The sequence below is a fragment of the Anser cygnoides genome, chromosome 3 (genome assembly GCF_040182565.1).
Source record: "Anser cygnoides isolate HZ-2024a breed goose chromosome 3, Taihu_goose_T2T_genome, whole genome shotgun sequence".
In the NCBI taxonomy this organism is placed as follows: domain Eukaryota; kingdom Metazoa; phylum Chordata; class Aves; order Anseriformes; family Anatidae; genus Anser; species Anser cygnoides.
In genome coordinates this window covers 32,221,829-32,238,540 of record NC_089875.1, presented here as the reverse complement: position 1 = coordinate 32,238,540, position 16,712 = coordinate 32,221,829, and the positions used below count along the sequence as shown (strand labels likewise).

Genomic DNA, 16,712 nt, shown 5'->3' with positions numbered 1-16,712 from the left:
TAAGCTTAGCTGTGCAGACAATACTTTGTTGTATTTTGTTTCATTTTGATTGGTTCAGATGGTCCAAATACTTGCCCTACTCCATTAAATCCTATTTTGGATGAAGTCAAAAGTTCCACTTTCCACCAAGGGATGGAGCCTGTCCAAATTAGTGTCAAAGCCTTTATAATACCTTGGCTATATTACAGGCTTGTATCGTATCAGGGTCCTGTTTTCATAGCAGTTACATAGTTGTTACTCCAGTGAAGAATGATATGGCCCCTTATAAAGTCCACAAGCTGACGTCTGTTTTTTAATGTAATATTTACATTATTCAAGGAGCTAAAAGAAGGCTTTGCTTTAATAGATTCCTTCAGCTGATGTTTTCCCTTACACAGATGGGTTATTGTTTCCAGCTCTTGATGCCTATGTGGCTTTGTATGTTGGGACCTCTTCTTTTTTCTTTTTTTTTTCTTTTTCTTCTTTTTCTGAGTCTCCTGGAACAAGGAAGGGTTATGCCATCATCATCAAGTTGTCTGAATTTTCTGAGGTTTTGTTTGAGGATCAAAATCCTGAAGACATTAAGGAAAAAAAAAAAACACCAAACACAATAAACACCACTCTGTCATTGCTCCCCTCCGCCCCCCCATTCCCCACTTCTTCCTCCCCCAAAACACATCAAATAAACACAAAAATAATTTAAAAAAAAAAAAAAAAAAGAATTGCTGTCCATTTTTGGTTTATCTTGCCTTCTCTGTGAGGAGACATGGTACAACAATTTCTTACCATCAGCAGCACTCATCATAATCTGGGCAATGAAATTTTCTCCAATGGCTCTGATGCTACAGGTGTGAACTGGTATCTTTTGTGAAAATGATGCCCAGGTGGCTGTTATAAATAACACTGTGCCACCTAATGTCTTAAGGGGACTGGATAAAAATCTGTATGTCCAGTGAAAGTATAAGTAGTTTTGTGGTGTTTCATAATGGAAATAGAGTACCAGTTTTAAGTATATAAACACATTTATGCCAGTGAAGGAAAACACACTGACATCTGTAAAATTGTGGTCTGAACAGACAGTATGGGGGGGGCACTAAAATTGGATAGGCTTTTCTGTTCACTATGTTGGATCTGCTTCTGGACCAAAACAACTTTAGAAAGTAAGAACTGCAAAGAGGATTATCTGATCAAAATTTTTAACCTCACCAATATACAGCTTCAGTCTGAGCTTCAGGAAAAAAAAAGAAAAAAAAAAAGCTTACACTTGCTGTGTTCCACTGAAACCAATTTTATCCTAGTTCTAACTAAAACCAAAAACTATACCATCCTTATGGGCTAAAAGTGCACACCAATTTGTACTGGACGGAGAATGGTCAAAAGCAGGATTCACCAAGGACCTTATTTCATTTGCCAGTCTAACCAAATATACAGATAAAATTTAAGGGATCAGAGTATTCTCATCTATAGTTCTGTTTGTGAAATTTCTAATGGTTTGGGTGCTGGTAGGAGAGCATCCAGAATTCTGAATATTTTAGTGTATCTTTCCTGATGTTCTTGAGGTCACGTGTCTATACTAGATATGTAGAAAGATTAGTTGTGGCATTCTGGATTTAATATTTTTTCCCCTTTAAATAATACTAGGGAGAAAAGCATTGTAGCTTATTTTCAGACATAATGGATGGATTCAGGAAGTCCTTAATTTGTCTGTATTCGTTTCTTGGAGCTTGGAATGGAGGCACAAGGAGTATAAGTAATGTACATATTCCCTATTTCAACAATCACAGAATCATTAAGGTTGGAAAAGACCTTCAAGATCATCTGGTCCAACCATCACCCTACAACCAATGTCACCCACTAACCCATGTCCCTAAGCACCAGGTCCAACCTTTCCTTGAACACCCCTGGGGACAATGACTCCACCACTTCCCTGGGCTTCCTGTTCCAATCTTCTTGTTGCTTGTACTCTTCAAAAATTACAGCTGTTATTTGCACTTTTATAATTCTGTGCAGAGAGAAAACTTCAGAAGGGCACATGAGCATGCCTTGCACTTCCCATTGGTGGCTTAACCTGGTTCCCTACAGAATGACCTTTACTTCACTACCTCTAGATTAGATCCCCATTTCAATTGTTCTCTTTGGGGTTGATAAGATTATCTTCTAAAAATTATGGTGTATTTACCAATTGCAAGCTTTGATTTATTTTTCCATCAGCAAGGTCCTATTTTGACTTTTGCATGGGAGGTTATAGTCTGCTGAGTGCAAAATGATTGTCAGGTGTGTTACTGCCACTATGTATACTACAGGGAAATCAGGTACTGAAAGGCAGTGTATCAGTAACACGTGGAGTGGCGATTCTAACTGGCTACTGGGAGGGAGTTGTGTATTTCTGTACAGAGCTTGCAGCTGGCAATGACATGGTTGAGAGCCTCTGGGTAAGGATTAAAGGACAAGCAAATAAAGTGGATATTGCTCTGGGAGTCTACGATAGGCCACCTTGCCAGGATGACAACACCAATGACTTACTCTTTAAGGAACTGAGATACCTCTGGATCAGATGCCCTTGTCCTCATGGGTGACTTCAGCTTACCAGACATTAACTGGGCATACCTCACAGCTGATACAAGCAGGTCCAGGAGATTCCTAAAACACCTTGATGATAACATCTTGATACAGGTACTAAGGGAGCTGACTAGGAAAGGTGCCCTCCTAGGTTTGTTACTTGTAAACAGAGAGAGTCTCATGGGTGAAGTGGCAATTGGTGGCTGTCTTGGTCATAATGACCATGAAGTAGTCAAGTTTAAAATCTTTGGTGATAGGAGGAAAACTGGCACCAAAACTTCAACCATGGATATGGGGAGAGCAGACTTCAGGCTGCTCAGGGAACTAGTTAGTAAGGACCCCTGGAAAACTGCTTTTGAAGGTATTGGGGTTCATCAGTGCTGATCACCTTTTAAGTACCACCTCTTAAGAGCACAGGAACAGGCAATTCCAAAATGTTGGAAGTCAGCCAGGTGAGGCAGAAGGTCAGCTTGGCTGAGCAGAGATCTTCTTCTAGAGCTTAGAAAAAGAAAATGTGGAAAGTGTATGGCCACTGGAAGTGCGGTCAGGCAGCATGGGAGTACTAAAAAGATGCTATTATCCATTGTAAGAAGAAAATTCATGCACCCCAAACTCCATTAGAGTTGAAGCTGACCAGTATTGCGGGGAACAATGTAAAGTGTTTTTTTAAAAAATATGTTAAGAGCAAAAGGAGGACTTGAGATAACATTGGTCCATTACTTGATGAGGATGGTCACCTCACAAATAGGGACATAGACAAAGTAGAGACGTTTAATACTTTCTTCACCTGTCTTCAACACCAGTAATGGACTCTGGGTCCTCCGGAGCCCTGAGTTGGAGGACAATGACTGTGGTAATGATAAACTCCAACCAACCCCAAACTTGTGCAGGATTTGCTGCTCCAGCTGGTTGCATATGGGACCTGATGGGATTTAATCCAGGGTACTGAAAGACCTGTCAGATGCTATTGTGATATCTCTTTCAATTTTTCAACGGTCTTGGGAATCTGGAGAGGTCCTAGCTGACTGGAAGCTGGCAAATGTTGTTCCAATTTTCAAGAAGAGAAAGAAAGAAGACCCTGGTAGTTACAGGCCTGTTGATCTCACTTCAGTGCCTGGTAAAATTATGGAGAAGTTATTGAAAAACACGTGAAAGACAATGCAGTCATTGGTCACAGCCAACATGAGTTCATGAGGGGAAGGTCCTGTTTAATGAACTTAATAACCTTTTGTGACAAGGTCACCCATCTAGTTAACCAAGGGAAGCCAATTGATGTAATCTTTTTGGATTTCAGTAAAGCTTTCGATACTGTTTCTCACAGTATCCTTCTGGACAAAATGTCCAGCACACAGCTAAACAAAAACATAATGTGATGGATGAATATTTGCCTGATGGGTCAGACTTATAGGGTTATAGTAAATGGGGTTACATCAGGCTGGTGGCCAGTCACTAGTGGAGTTCCGCAGGGCTCTGTTTTAGGACCTGTTCTCTTTAATGTTTTCATAAATGAATGGGATGCAGGACTTCAAAGGTATTCTAAGTAAGTTTGTGGATGAAGCTAAATTGTGAGGAGCTGTTGAATCCCTCAAGTGCAGAGATGCCTTGCAGAGAGATCTTGGCAAATTAGAGGGTTGGGCAATCACCAACCACTTGAAGTTGAACAAGAGCAAGAGCTGGATTCTGCACCTGGGACAGGGTAATCCTGAATGTATGTACAGACTGGGAGTTGAGACCCTGGAGAGCAGCCCCACAGAGAGGGATGTGGGACTTCTGGCTGATGGCAAGTTGAATATAAGTCATCAGTGTGTCCTGGCAGCCAAAAGGCCAGCCATATCTTGGGCTGCATCAGGCACAGCACTGCTAGCCAGTTGAGGGAAGGGATTGTCCTGTTCTGTTCTGCACTGGTGTGGCCCCACCTCGAGTACTGTGTGCAGTTTTGGATGCCACAATAAAAGAAGGACATAGAACTATTAGAGAGTGTCCAAAGGAGGGCTACAAAGATGATGAAGGTTCTAGAGGAGAAGACACATCAGGAGTGGCTGAGGTCCCTTGGTTTGTTCAGCCCAGAGCAGAGAAGGCTGAGGGGAGGCCTCATGGCGGCCTGCAGCTCCCTCACGAGGGGAGCGGAGGGGCAGGCGCTGAGCTCTGCTCTCTGGGGACAGCAACAGGACCCGAGGGATCGGCATAGAGCTGGGACAGGGGAGGGTCAGGATGGATTTTAGGAAAAAGTTCTTCACTGGGAGAGTGGTTGGGTACTAGAACAGTTTCCCCAGGGACGTGGTCACAGCAGAAAGTGTGATGGAATTCAAGAACACCCTCAAGACAATGCTCTCAGACATAGGGTTTAATTTTCGGGTGATCTTGTGTGGAGCCAGGTGTCAGACCCTATGATCTTTGTGGGTTGCTTCCAACTCAGGATGTTCTATGATTCTGTGATTTCTGTAATGTGTCATTTGGCATGGATTTGGGTTCGTCAGATTGCTCTGACAATGGTCAGGAATGGGAATAAGGGAAAAACAGCAAAACTTATTGCTTCATTTGAGAAAGGTCATTCTATTCTTAATTCCTACTGTAATTGAAGGGATGCTGTTCCTTGAGGTGTTTTGAGGTTTTAAATAACTTGTTATTTTTCAAGTCAAAATGAGGCAGCCTTTTGGCTTCATTTTGAATTTCTTGACTCTTTTTTTTTTTTTTTTTCCCTCCATAGCAGATGTTAAAGGCCTTTACTGGTGAATCCCACCATCATTTAAGCAGCAGTGAGGCAGAATAATTTCAAAGATATGTCAGTATACAGCTACAAAATGTAAACCTGTTGTCTATAAATGTGCTATCCTTCTACTTGGAAATGTTTAAGGGGTTAAGGTTTGCCACTTAGATGCCAAAGATAATCATGTCTCCAACAAACTTTGTAACTCTTTGTTTAATAACCTTAGCTGAAGGGAAGTCTTTCTTTCTCTGACACACCAAAGTGACAGTGCTAGTATTACACTTTCAGAAATGTTTGTAATAATGGACATAGGCTTGTGGTGTTTATACAAGAATGTGGGGAGGAGATACTACAGTAAAGAACAGTGCAGTGAAGAATCCCAGGTGGTTCTACAGTGGCACTTCATCCTACAAAGACTTCTTGTGTAACCTTATTTAACTTTTTGTTTCAGGAACAAGAAGATCCCAATAAGCTTGCTACCAGCTGGCCAGACTACTATATTGACCGCATCAATTCCATGGCAGCCGTAAGTTACCTCTTCTGCACAGCAGGGAAGATTTCGTATCATAGAGATCTGTTTTTTTTTTTTTTAAGGAAGAAAACCCAAAAGATGGATGTTAGGCCAAGTGCATGACTTGTTTGAAACAGGACTTTTGAAAGAAGAGCATGTGTCTTAAGAAAGGGCCTTGCTTTAGCAGAAGAAAAGACTAGATAACACCAGGCATTTTCCAGTTTTTACTTCAATGATATAGAGTTTTAAATTTTTTTCTACCTAACCTACAAAATAACACTGGGATTAATAGTTTAGTAAAAAAAAAAAAAAAAAAAAAAAGTAGTTCTTCACATAAGATAATAGCCACTTATATAAAAACAGGTAAACAGAGAAACATAAGCCTGAAACACCTTAGACATCAAATACAAGGCAGCAAGTTATTTGTGGTAAACTGTCTTTAATTGTCCTTGTACAATAGCTGAGGAAGGTGTGCCTTCCTCTGAAGCGTGCTGTAGATCTGGCCACCAGCACAAGTAGAACACCTGCACGTAGTATTCACTGATCTCCTGTGATATAGTAGACCTTACATTTTGGAATTTCTCGTGGTGAAATATGTCTTGCTCAGTAAAAAAAGGAAGACTTTACAAGCCACTATAACCCATTGTAATAGGATAAAAGAAAAGCTGCTTTCTACTCTGAGTCATGAATAACCAAAATGATCACCTTCCTTCACACCAGATTTTTTGGCGGCAGAGTAATGGAACAGAAATACTATAGGCTGGTTTTGAGAAAAGAGGTTGAGATTTTGTGCTGGCATGGCATTGTGCTTTGATTTCCTGATTGAACAAATTCACTCCATATAGCCCATACAAGGGCTATTAAGGGAAAAATAAGTATGAAACCTTGCAAAGTCAATGAGCCAAATACTTCTGGTAGGATTTGATCCAAGGCCTTTTGAATCTACTGAGTTTTTTCCATTGATTTCAGTGGCTTTTGGACTAGTCTTTAAATGATCTTGATGTAAATCTGGAGTGAGTATATGCATGTCACTGTTGTAAATCTGGAGCACTTCCATGGAATGAGACTATATTTTGGCCCATGTTTCTAATTTTAAACACATTTTAAGAGCACCAATAAACACCAGCCCTGGTAACGTTGTTTGCATGGCTCAGCATTGAATGACTGATAACCTTTTACTTGGCTTCCAGCCTCGTAATTTACTCTTATATTTGAAGTATTAAGAAGATACAGTGGGGTTAAACCCCTGCTTCTGATTTTCCACTTAATTGCTTCAGTTTTAGGCAGGTGAAACTTAGTTGACTTGATTTCACAGGAATCCTATCAGTGGAAAACTGGAGTAACACAGCTGAGAACCAGCTCCAACACGCTTTAAAAGACATGTTCTCTTCATTATTATTTAGACCTCTGAGATTCTTAACTTCCAAATGGTTATTTTGGGTCCCTTATAATTTCAGTCCTAAATTTAGTGATGGAGGTTTTTTTTGTAAATTTTTTTAACTTCTTCCAAGTACAGTTGGCTAAGAAGTGGTGAAAGAAAAGCATGTTTCATGTTGCTTCCTGACACTGTCTAGTCTACTTCAGTTTGCGTCTCCTGGGCACTATCAGGTATTGCTGTATTTTAATTAGAATTATGGCAAGAAGTATTAGAGTTGAAATGGTAGCAATAATCACAGAAGTGTTAGTTTAAAATGCTTTAAATCCTGTTTTTTTTTTTTAAATAAAATTTAATCTTTGCATCTCCTGTGAATTAAGTACATAAGAATCATTTTACATGCAGCTTTTATGTCTTTTTTGATATAATTTTCTTTAAATATGAGGTTTTGTTCTAAACAGTAGCTTGGCAAAATAGTTCTTCCTACCCGCTGATAAAATGAAAATGGCATCCCATGGATATCATTAAGTATCTTTCTGTGGATTTCAGGAGGCCAAGGCCCCTGCACTCAGGGATCATTTTCTCAGAAGATCTGCTGCAGTGTTACCAATCATATCTGTCCCTGATAGATTATGCTTGAGAGCAATGTGGTGATTCCTGACATGTTTGACATTCCCTACTTGTAACCTTAGACCACTATGTTGGGAAGCACTTTCACAGTAGTTCAAAAAGCCATGCATTTTAGGCACAAGTCTGTTCCCACAATTGTTTCTGTTACCGTGACTTTTTAAATGTTAGTAGTTTTTAATCCTAATTCTCATGAGAGTGTATAACAGTAAAACTGGATCTCTTTGCTAACCCGTAGTACACAATTCCTGTGGAGGGAATGTCCCATCCTTCAGGTAGCCTGACTGGGAGGAAAGGCTCAAGAAGATCCTTGGTAGAATGTCTTCTAGACCCACCCCTAAGAGAAAGGGATGGTTGCTAATGATATCTAAGTTAGAAAGAGGAGCCTCCAAATTTGCCCAGTCCTCTGATATCAACATGCTGGTGTTGACATCATGATGTCAATAAGGCTGGTGACTGCAGGCAGGTTGCAGGCCCACAATCAGAGACCATTTCCATTACCAAGGTCATTGCTACCTTCTGCTGATTCATCAACAGACAGAACTTTCTTAAAAATGCAGCAGCTGCCCTGTTTATATCACAAGAAACTTCCCTGTGCTCCTCTTGCCCTCATCACTCCATGATACTACCTGCTTGGCAGCACAAATAAACACAGCCTTCATTTTACTGGAAAGGAAAAGTTCTGACAGCACAGCAGTGCTTTGATGAGCTTGGCTGTACCTGCATTTCCAGAGACAGATTTTCAAGTGAACAGTGTTTTTCTGGAGAGGTTGCTCAGATGAGAGTATGAGATGGGTGGATGCCCATTCACCAGAATTTAGCAAGAGGACAATAACTCTCCTCGGTCTGGGTTAGGTGACATCTATGTTACTTTAAAATTATTTGCCTGAAAGGTTTTTTTTGTTGTTGTTGTAATACATCTATTCATAGTTTATTCATAGTTTATGATTTGTAGTTTACTCTCTTAGTTTGGCCTCAATATAGCTAGAGATGTGGTGCACCTTGAATTTCAACTGACCTCTTTTATTTAAAGAAATGTTTTAAAATAGCATTGTCTAGATATGTCGTAAGAGGCATGCAATACAATAATTTATTAATAAACTTTAATTTCACTTCTATTTGTTTGGAAGTGATTTCAGTAGTGATAATACTTTGTTAGTTATGATTTAGATAAGACCTAAAGAAAGAGCTTGGTCTATAATGATAAATCAGAATGTCTAGGTTGCTTTTTCACTACTTATTCTGTTTGCTTCATTTTTCTTTTCATTTCTGTGAGATTGGCAGTGAAACTAGGTCAATCATATAGTTCCTTTCTGCTGCTAGTTGATATGTTTATTATTATTATTCGTGTCTCTTTCCTAATGTGCTGTCATTATGGTGCTCTACTTGCCTTCCCAGAAGTTTAGGGTAATGATTAGCTATTAGAATAAGGTGTGAGAATTTACTTGATGCTTTGAATAAAACTGAGATTTTCAAAAGCAATTTCTTGGACTACCTGAAGTTTTACATGTACAGTCCTGTGTGAATGATTTTTTCACATATAATTTTTTTTTTTTTGACTTTGCAAATCAGATAGCTAGATATCATGCTTTCCTGGGTGATGCACTTAATCTGGAAAATTTTAAATATGCAAAATGTGCTTATGAAAAAGATTCATATGTATACTGCCTTTTAGGGACCAGATGAGGACCTGGCACTATTTTGCTTCCTCTTCCTTGGGTGAAACCGTTTTGGTTAACTGACAGTAGCTAGCTGCATCCTCAGCCCAGCAGATGTTAGTCCTAGAGTACAGTTTGTAGTTCAGGGAAGCAGTGCATCAGTCAGCCACGTTAATGAAATCCAGCCTCAAATAACGACAGTTCCCTCCCCTCTGTCTCCCAGGGACAGTTGTGTTTTCTATAACTCTTGCCGAGAAAGTTATTTCATAATGTAAATGCATGACCGACGAGGCTGTCTTTAGAGAGGGCATGAGGATTTGAGTTCCTGGCCGTGCACAGGAGTGAGAAATGAAGGGCTCTTGGCTGCCTGCAGCTTCAGAAAAGGGGTTTTCTATAATCGCCCTCAGTTGTGAAGGCAGGATTATTTGTATTTGTTTCATTTGGAAATGGGCCTTTTTCACTCTCAACGAAATACTGTTGAGCACCTTCCTGTCATCCATTCGCTTCCCCCCCACGATGGCTCAGAGTAGAAATTAAGCTGTTGTAGGAGTGGGAGCCTTTCAAAGGAGCATTTATGGGCCAAAGGAAAGGTGACCAGATGGGCCATCACCCAAGAAAATACAAATCAAACCCCAAATCACACCCCAGGATTCTGCCATTGAGATTCTATAATGCCTGTTCAGGTTTTCTGTTTATTTTTCAAAGAGGGGAATCATATATGGCTTGGCTTAAGCATTTCAATTTATGTTTCTGGCTGTCGGGGGATGCTGGCAAAAGATAAAACATCATCAGCTCATTTTCCATCAGTAGCGCTCTGTCATTCCATTAGGGCAGGAAATAGCTCGCTCTGTTACTGAGTGAATTTGACTTTAGCGAGGATCAGAGAGAGGACCCCTAGAGTTAAACACATCTCCTTATGCCAGCTGTTCAGCATAAGACAGCAACGGCCCGTAGCCAAATGACCACCCTCAGGATCTGACATATGTTGGCACCACGGGGTTTGCAAAAGCAAGCAACATGGGAGCATTTCCAAGGGAAGTGAGGTGACGGGGTGGGAGGGTGGGACAGTTAAAGGAAGTTCCAGCGAAAGGAAGGTTTCCTTTTCGGCATGCTAAATAGTTAAATAAAGATTTCTATATTTCACTGTAGTGGGCCATAATTGTAGGTACTCAGATTCCACCACGGAGAGGTATAATATTATCTGACCCTTGATAGATAACACTAGTTTAATTGGGATATTCATTTGGGAGGGGGTTCAGAACTGCTTTCCAGATCCCACTGAGCGATATCCCCCAGAACTCCTGCCAATAAGAAAGGCTTTTATCCTCTTTGTTTTACAATTAAAGAGGCTAAGAAGACATTGGTATAACCTTCGAATTTCCAACATTGTGTCTTGACTGTTTATGAAGCCGCTCATTGAAGTTGTGAGCCTGAACGGTACATGGATGGGTGCTGAAGAGTCTTGCTTCATATCTCAAGGTTGTGGTGGTGCTAAGTGTAGATCTGGAGCCCTGATTTCCTGCTTTTTTACCACTTTTTTCTTAATGGCTTTGTCTGATTTTCAGAACCTTGTATTTTGTGTGTATTCCCCTCATCATCTCTCACCCTAATTTCCAGTGACCCACAGCATCTTCAGTTCCTGCAAGTTGTGTACCAGGGGGAAAAATGACGGATGTAGCTCCCAATAGAAAAACATGAAAATATAAGCTCTAGTTTCTGCGTGCTTCAGTTTACGTGTTAAAACATAGGGACAGGGATTTTATGATGCTCTTGCTTTTTGTAGTAAATGTTTCTAATTAGCAAGGACAAAGTGTTTAGAGAAAATTAATATCTTAAACCAGGTTAAAAAAAAATGGAATAAAGGAAAAGAGTCAAACTTTTGGGTACACAAACTATAATTCAGGGTACTTGCAGGCTGTCTAGTCAACTGAAGAAAAAGCTTTTCTGCTTTGAAACCTGACACAGAAGTCTGTTGTCTTTCCTTTTTCTTTTTTTTTCTTTTTTTTTTTTTAACTCCAAATCCCAAATCCCTCCAGCCATGTCAGTCTAATAAGATTTTGCCTCTCCCTACAAACTTTGCCTCATATATCCATAGATCACCACAGTGGATCACTGTTCCAAATTAGGTACAGTTTTCTGAGGGCATCCTGGCAAGTATGATTTTCGGGGGGTAATGTGAGAGCCCTAGTTTTAGGCAGTGTGGCAAGGCTCTATGCTGCTGCCAGTCCACATGAGCAGCCTCATCTGGATTGAGTTTTGTAGCTGAGGCGCTGCTTTCCTGGTGAGAGGTCGGCAGGCACCTCTCCGTGGGTTGATAGGATAGTTGTTTTTCATAATTCCTGGCCTGTCTCTTAGCTTCCAGGCAGCTCAGGCTTTTCTGATTGTCATCTCCTTTTCTCAACAGATGCAGACACTGTATGCTTTCGATGAAGAAGAAACAGAAATGAAAAATAAAATAGTTGAAGACTTGAAGACAGCTCTGCGGACTCAGCCCATGAGGTAATGTTGTTCATCTTTCATCACAATTCACTGCCTCCCAATGGTCAGATGGGGCACAAGAAGGAGTGGCAAGGACAGAAACCTCTTTGTCTCACCTCACACAAGCGTTCTCTGATAGTTCAGACAATCCACAGAGAGCCATACAGTTCCTGTTCTGAACCTGTGTGGTGGTTTTACCATGCTAGGCAGCTGAACACCACAACCGCTCTCTCACTCCCCCTGCTTAGAAGAGGAGGGGAAGAAGTAAAGGAAAGAACAACTCATGGGTTGAGATGAGGATAATTTAATTAAAGGGGAAAAAAAATTAAGGAAAGATTATTATTAATTAAACAATTTAACTAAAGGGAAAAAAGGGAAAGGGGAAAAGGGAGGGGGAAAGGGAAAAAACAAAACAAGTAAAGGCTGTGTGGAAGTGCAGAGGAAATAAATTACTCTCTACATCCCACAATGAGCGATGCTTGACCACGTCCTTGAAGAAGGGCCTCAACACACGTAGCCGGTGTTTGGGAGGACAGACGTTTTCACAAAGAGAGCCCACCCCTCCCCTCTTCTTCCTTTTTCCACCTTTTATTGCTGAGTGTGACATCATATGGTATGGAATATCCCTTTGGTTGGTTTAGGTCAGCTGCCCTGGTGATGTTCCTTTCTCTTTTTTGCCCACCCCCTAGGAGGGTTAGAGAGAGTCCTGATGCTGTGTCAGCACTGCTCAGCAGCAGACACAACACTGGTGTGATACCACTGCTCTTCTAACTACAAGTGCAGAGCACGGCACTGTATGGGCTGCTGCAGGGAAAGTTAACATCCCAGCCAGACCCAGTACAACCTGTCTAGCTGGAAGGGCGCAGTAATGCTGAAACATATAGCTTCAGAAAAATAAAAGACAAATTCTGTTCTGAAAAACATGTGGCAGATCTGTGCAAACACAGGTAAGGACTGTGAAGATCAAACTTACTGACTTCATAGACTCCTGAGCATCTCATGTGATTTGACTTATGATGGGCGAGATGTCAGCCTCTACTATGAATTTTGAATTCAAGCTTCCTCTTATCTTTAGTAATGCGAACTTTTTTGGCACAAAGCAGCTAATCTATCTAACTTTACCTGGTTTGGCTTCTTCCTGCTCTGTGTTTAACCGTGGCATGCAGAAGTGTTAAGAGTCTATATTGTGTACAGTGTCTTTGAAGGTAAGGTCATCTTTGTTCTTCTGGGAACAATGCTCTGAACAATTGCAAACTAGCTAGCATAGAAATCTTTTGCATTTAACACTTAAAAGGACATTGTGCTGAAGCAATAACCATAGTTGATACAATTTTGAGAAATATTCACTTGATCAAAAAGTTTCTGAATGTGTTTGTATTAAGCCCAAAATAAACCAAATGTGCTTACATCCACATTATGCTGAAGTCATAGTTTCAGAGGCCTCCAGTAATGCCTAATCACATAGGTTGTCTGGAATTTTTTAAAAAAAAAAAAAGTAAACAGAACAAACAAATAAATAAAACGAAGAGTAGACCACAGAAAATAATCACAAGAGAATTTGCACTGTAGTTAGGTTGAACGGAAGTGAAGATATTTCTGTGAGTCCTTGCAGAGCTAAGTGCTGATTATGTTCAGCTTTTCCTTTCATGATGTTTAATGTTTCTTCTGAGCAGGAACAAAAGAAAAGCCCTTTAAGAAAGCACTTGGAGAAGGAGTCCTTGACAAGCATCCTCGCTTCATGCAGTTGAGCCTGCTCCTCTGTTGTACAAAGCTAGATGTGAAGGAGACTGAGGGAGCTCTAGGAATTTAAAGTGCTGGAACATCGCCTCTCTGCAGCCAGCAAGCAAATACAGAGAGGCCATCATTATGGCCTCTTCCTTCATGTGTGAATGACAAGATACTGAGTGATCACTAAGAGATAAGTGAATAAGGAAGACAAAAGGTAGGAGGAAGTCTCCAGCACAAAGGAACTTGTGCTGAGATTCAGTTGCAATCACACCTCACGTGTTGTAGCCCTTTGTGGTAGGAGATTTGTAGCTGCAGCTGTATTGCAGGGGGCAGCATCTTCTCTTTGGGCTCACATATGTAAATGCAGTCCCTTAGCCAAGTTACTTCATTATCAGGAGAGCCTCTAGCACTGACTGCATGGAGCTTCTCAGCTCGCAGCAAGTGCAAGGTTGAGCACATCACCTTAAACCTTGGTGGTTTACCTCCTGTTTCAGTGGGCTGTAAGAGAGCACAGATTCTGAAGCACAGGGATTCATCAGGTTTTGGTAATTTTAGTCATGCAGGTACAGTAACTGCTTTTAACATGGAACTGGAGAAACAGTAGCCTGTGGTGAGAAGGAGTCCAAGAGAACAACTGACAGTTTGATCCTATCACTATCCTAAAGTAGAGAACATGGTAAAATGCAGCTAAACTTTATGATAAAATGGAAGCTAAAGACAACAGCCACACTCCAAACTCTTACCGGGATTTTTAGCCAAAGACCTGTGCCACTGAGACATTCTGTAGCAACTCTGTTACATTAATTTGCAACTGGTGTGATGTTTCCTCTGAAAGTGATAGCTTTCTCATATCATTGAGCACAGCCAGAGCAGCCAGGCATCTCTGTTCTGTCCAGCTGAAATACTTTGGTGGCCACCATTTGGTAGTTTTACTCTGTCATTTTGAGTAGGATAGCTCAGCCTCCTTTCTGAGAGCAAGGCAAAAGAGAAGAAAGAGAAATGTCTTTTGCTCAAAATCTTGCAAGGTTTTCCAGACCAGACCTATATTGCTTCTGCTGGGTCCCCTTGACAACAGGCTGTTGCTTCATCTGTTTATAATAACCCTAACAAGCTTCAGTACAAGCATCTATGAGCTGCCCTATAAAGTGTTCTCTTCTAAATCGCTGGCGATGGTTATGGGGCTTTTTTTTTAAATAGTTAAGCCAAGCCAAATTTTGAGTTAAGTCCTATGTCTCAACTAATTTCCAGCGACTCAATTCGTTAGCTGCCAAATGGGCTGCGTGCCAATGCCTGATCAACAAGCCAATTTCTTCTTGATGGAAAGGTTGCAGTAGAGAGGCCCTCAGCTCCATCAAATCCCTCTCATAAGCAGTACAATACCCAAGCCTTCAAAATACTAGTCTTTCTGGTTGAATTTGGACATCAAATCCTGTTTTCCTTGCCACTTCTGTTCATCAGAGCTCTGAAGAAAATAGAGACCTAAATTCACATAGGATAGATTGTCTGGAATCTGTTTATGGTGGGTAGGGTACAGAGGATATCTGACAATTCACCAGCAGGGTCCTCTGCTTGAATTCTACAATCTAGAGGATCCAAAATAAGAAAAATGCACGTTTGGCACTAGGTTTCATTTTGCTGTAGAACTGCGTCTCTTCTAGTGTAAAATGCAGAGTAATGGCACTAATCTGTGCCTGTATTCCAATCTACTAGTTCTAACCCCAACAAAAACTGAAGCAGATCTTCCTAAACTCAAGTTCCTTTTCCGCTTAGAGAAAAGATGATAGAAGTATCCCTGGGCAGCTAGTTGGCCCACTCTGAGAAAATCCATTTTGTTCTGGTATTTAGGAGCTGCCCTGAAATAATAAAGCCAGGTTATGTCCCAGCACGCAGAACAACCCTAGCCTTAGAGAACAAAGCCCCCACATCTGCATCTTGTAAGGAAACAGATTTTCTTTTAGGTTTCTAAGAACTTATGACTATAAACAAGTGTGATGACAAACTGTTGGACAGAAGCAGGGAGAGAAGAGCTTTTTTTTTTTTGTCTTTTATTTTTTAAATGCCCAAAAATGGAGGTTCAGAAGTGCAGCAAAAGTAAAAACTTACAAAGGTCTGGAGAAAAATAACTTTTTGGACTCACAAAGGAATACCTCCTTTAGTCTGAATCATCAGCACTAACTCCCTTTGCTGTCTGCTTTTCTCCTTCTGTTCAACACAGATTTACCTCTTGTTATTTTTGCTTGATTTAGTCATGTTTCATTCCAGTTCATACTGGAGATGAACATTTATGTTTCCAGCAAGCAAAACCCATTTTGATGAATTTTTCAGCAGTCCAGTAGTTGTGAGGATTATGTGTGTCTCCTGATTCTTTAGGGAAGTGCAACCTTGGCTGTTAGCAGGGTGGGAACATCCTGCCTTCTGCACACCCACAGCATATGATCTTTCTGTCTTTCCTACACTGGATCAAGCCTCACAGGGAAGTTGTCCCCCACAGCACTTGGAATCCATCAGTGGGTCATTACCTCTTAGGCTTCATCTGTATTTGGATGAAGGGTTTGTTATTAGAGCTAACTAACACATTCTGATCAACACTCTCTAAAACTTGAAAGACTAAAAGGTGCTGCGCCTTTCAATGCGTGTTAAACTGGTCAAGTGAGAGTCTGAGGTGAGGTTAGGCTTTAATATGCTTGTTTAGCACCTATTAAAACACACCCTACTTTATTTACAGTTGAGTTTTTAAGTATGTTAGCCAGAATGCATTGGCAAATATGCTTAACTTTACACCTTTCAGTCTAGAACAAAACCTTACTTTGCAGTGCACAAGGCATATAAGCTGGCAGGTAGTTATGGCATGCATATATAGTGGGGAAGAAGGTAGTTTATTTGCATAAGTTAGGTTTGCCTTTGCACATGCGAGTGCATACACACACACATCTGTGCTTACAGGCAAACACATACACAAACATCAAACAGCATGAAGATTATGGTGCTCAGCCTGTCAGCTGAACTCCCACTTCTTTTTCTTTTCTGTACAGACATTTACACACATACTTCCGTGTTCACATCAAGCAGATCCTAATACTGAGACTGTTT

The 16,712-nt window shown here is 40.7% G+C and overlaps 1 protein-coding gene across 10 annotated transcripts in view; it reads left to right on the top strand.

The window, feature by feature from the left end:
- DAAM2 (dishevelled associated activator of morphogenesis 2) overlaps positions 1-16,712 on the top strand; it is a 209,414-nt gene that overhangs the window by 123,962 nt on the left and 68,740 nt on the right. For all 10 annotated transcript variants that reach the window (XM_066993828.1, XM_048080087.2, XM_048080081.2 and 7 more), the window contains 2 exons: positions 5,697-5,771; positions 11,821-11,915. In XM_066993828.1, coding sequence (XP_066849929.1) covers positions 5,697-5,771; positions 11,821-11,915 — 170 coding nt within the window. The remainder of the gene's footprint in view (positions 1-5,696; positions 5,772-11,820; positions 11,916-16,712) is intronic.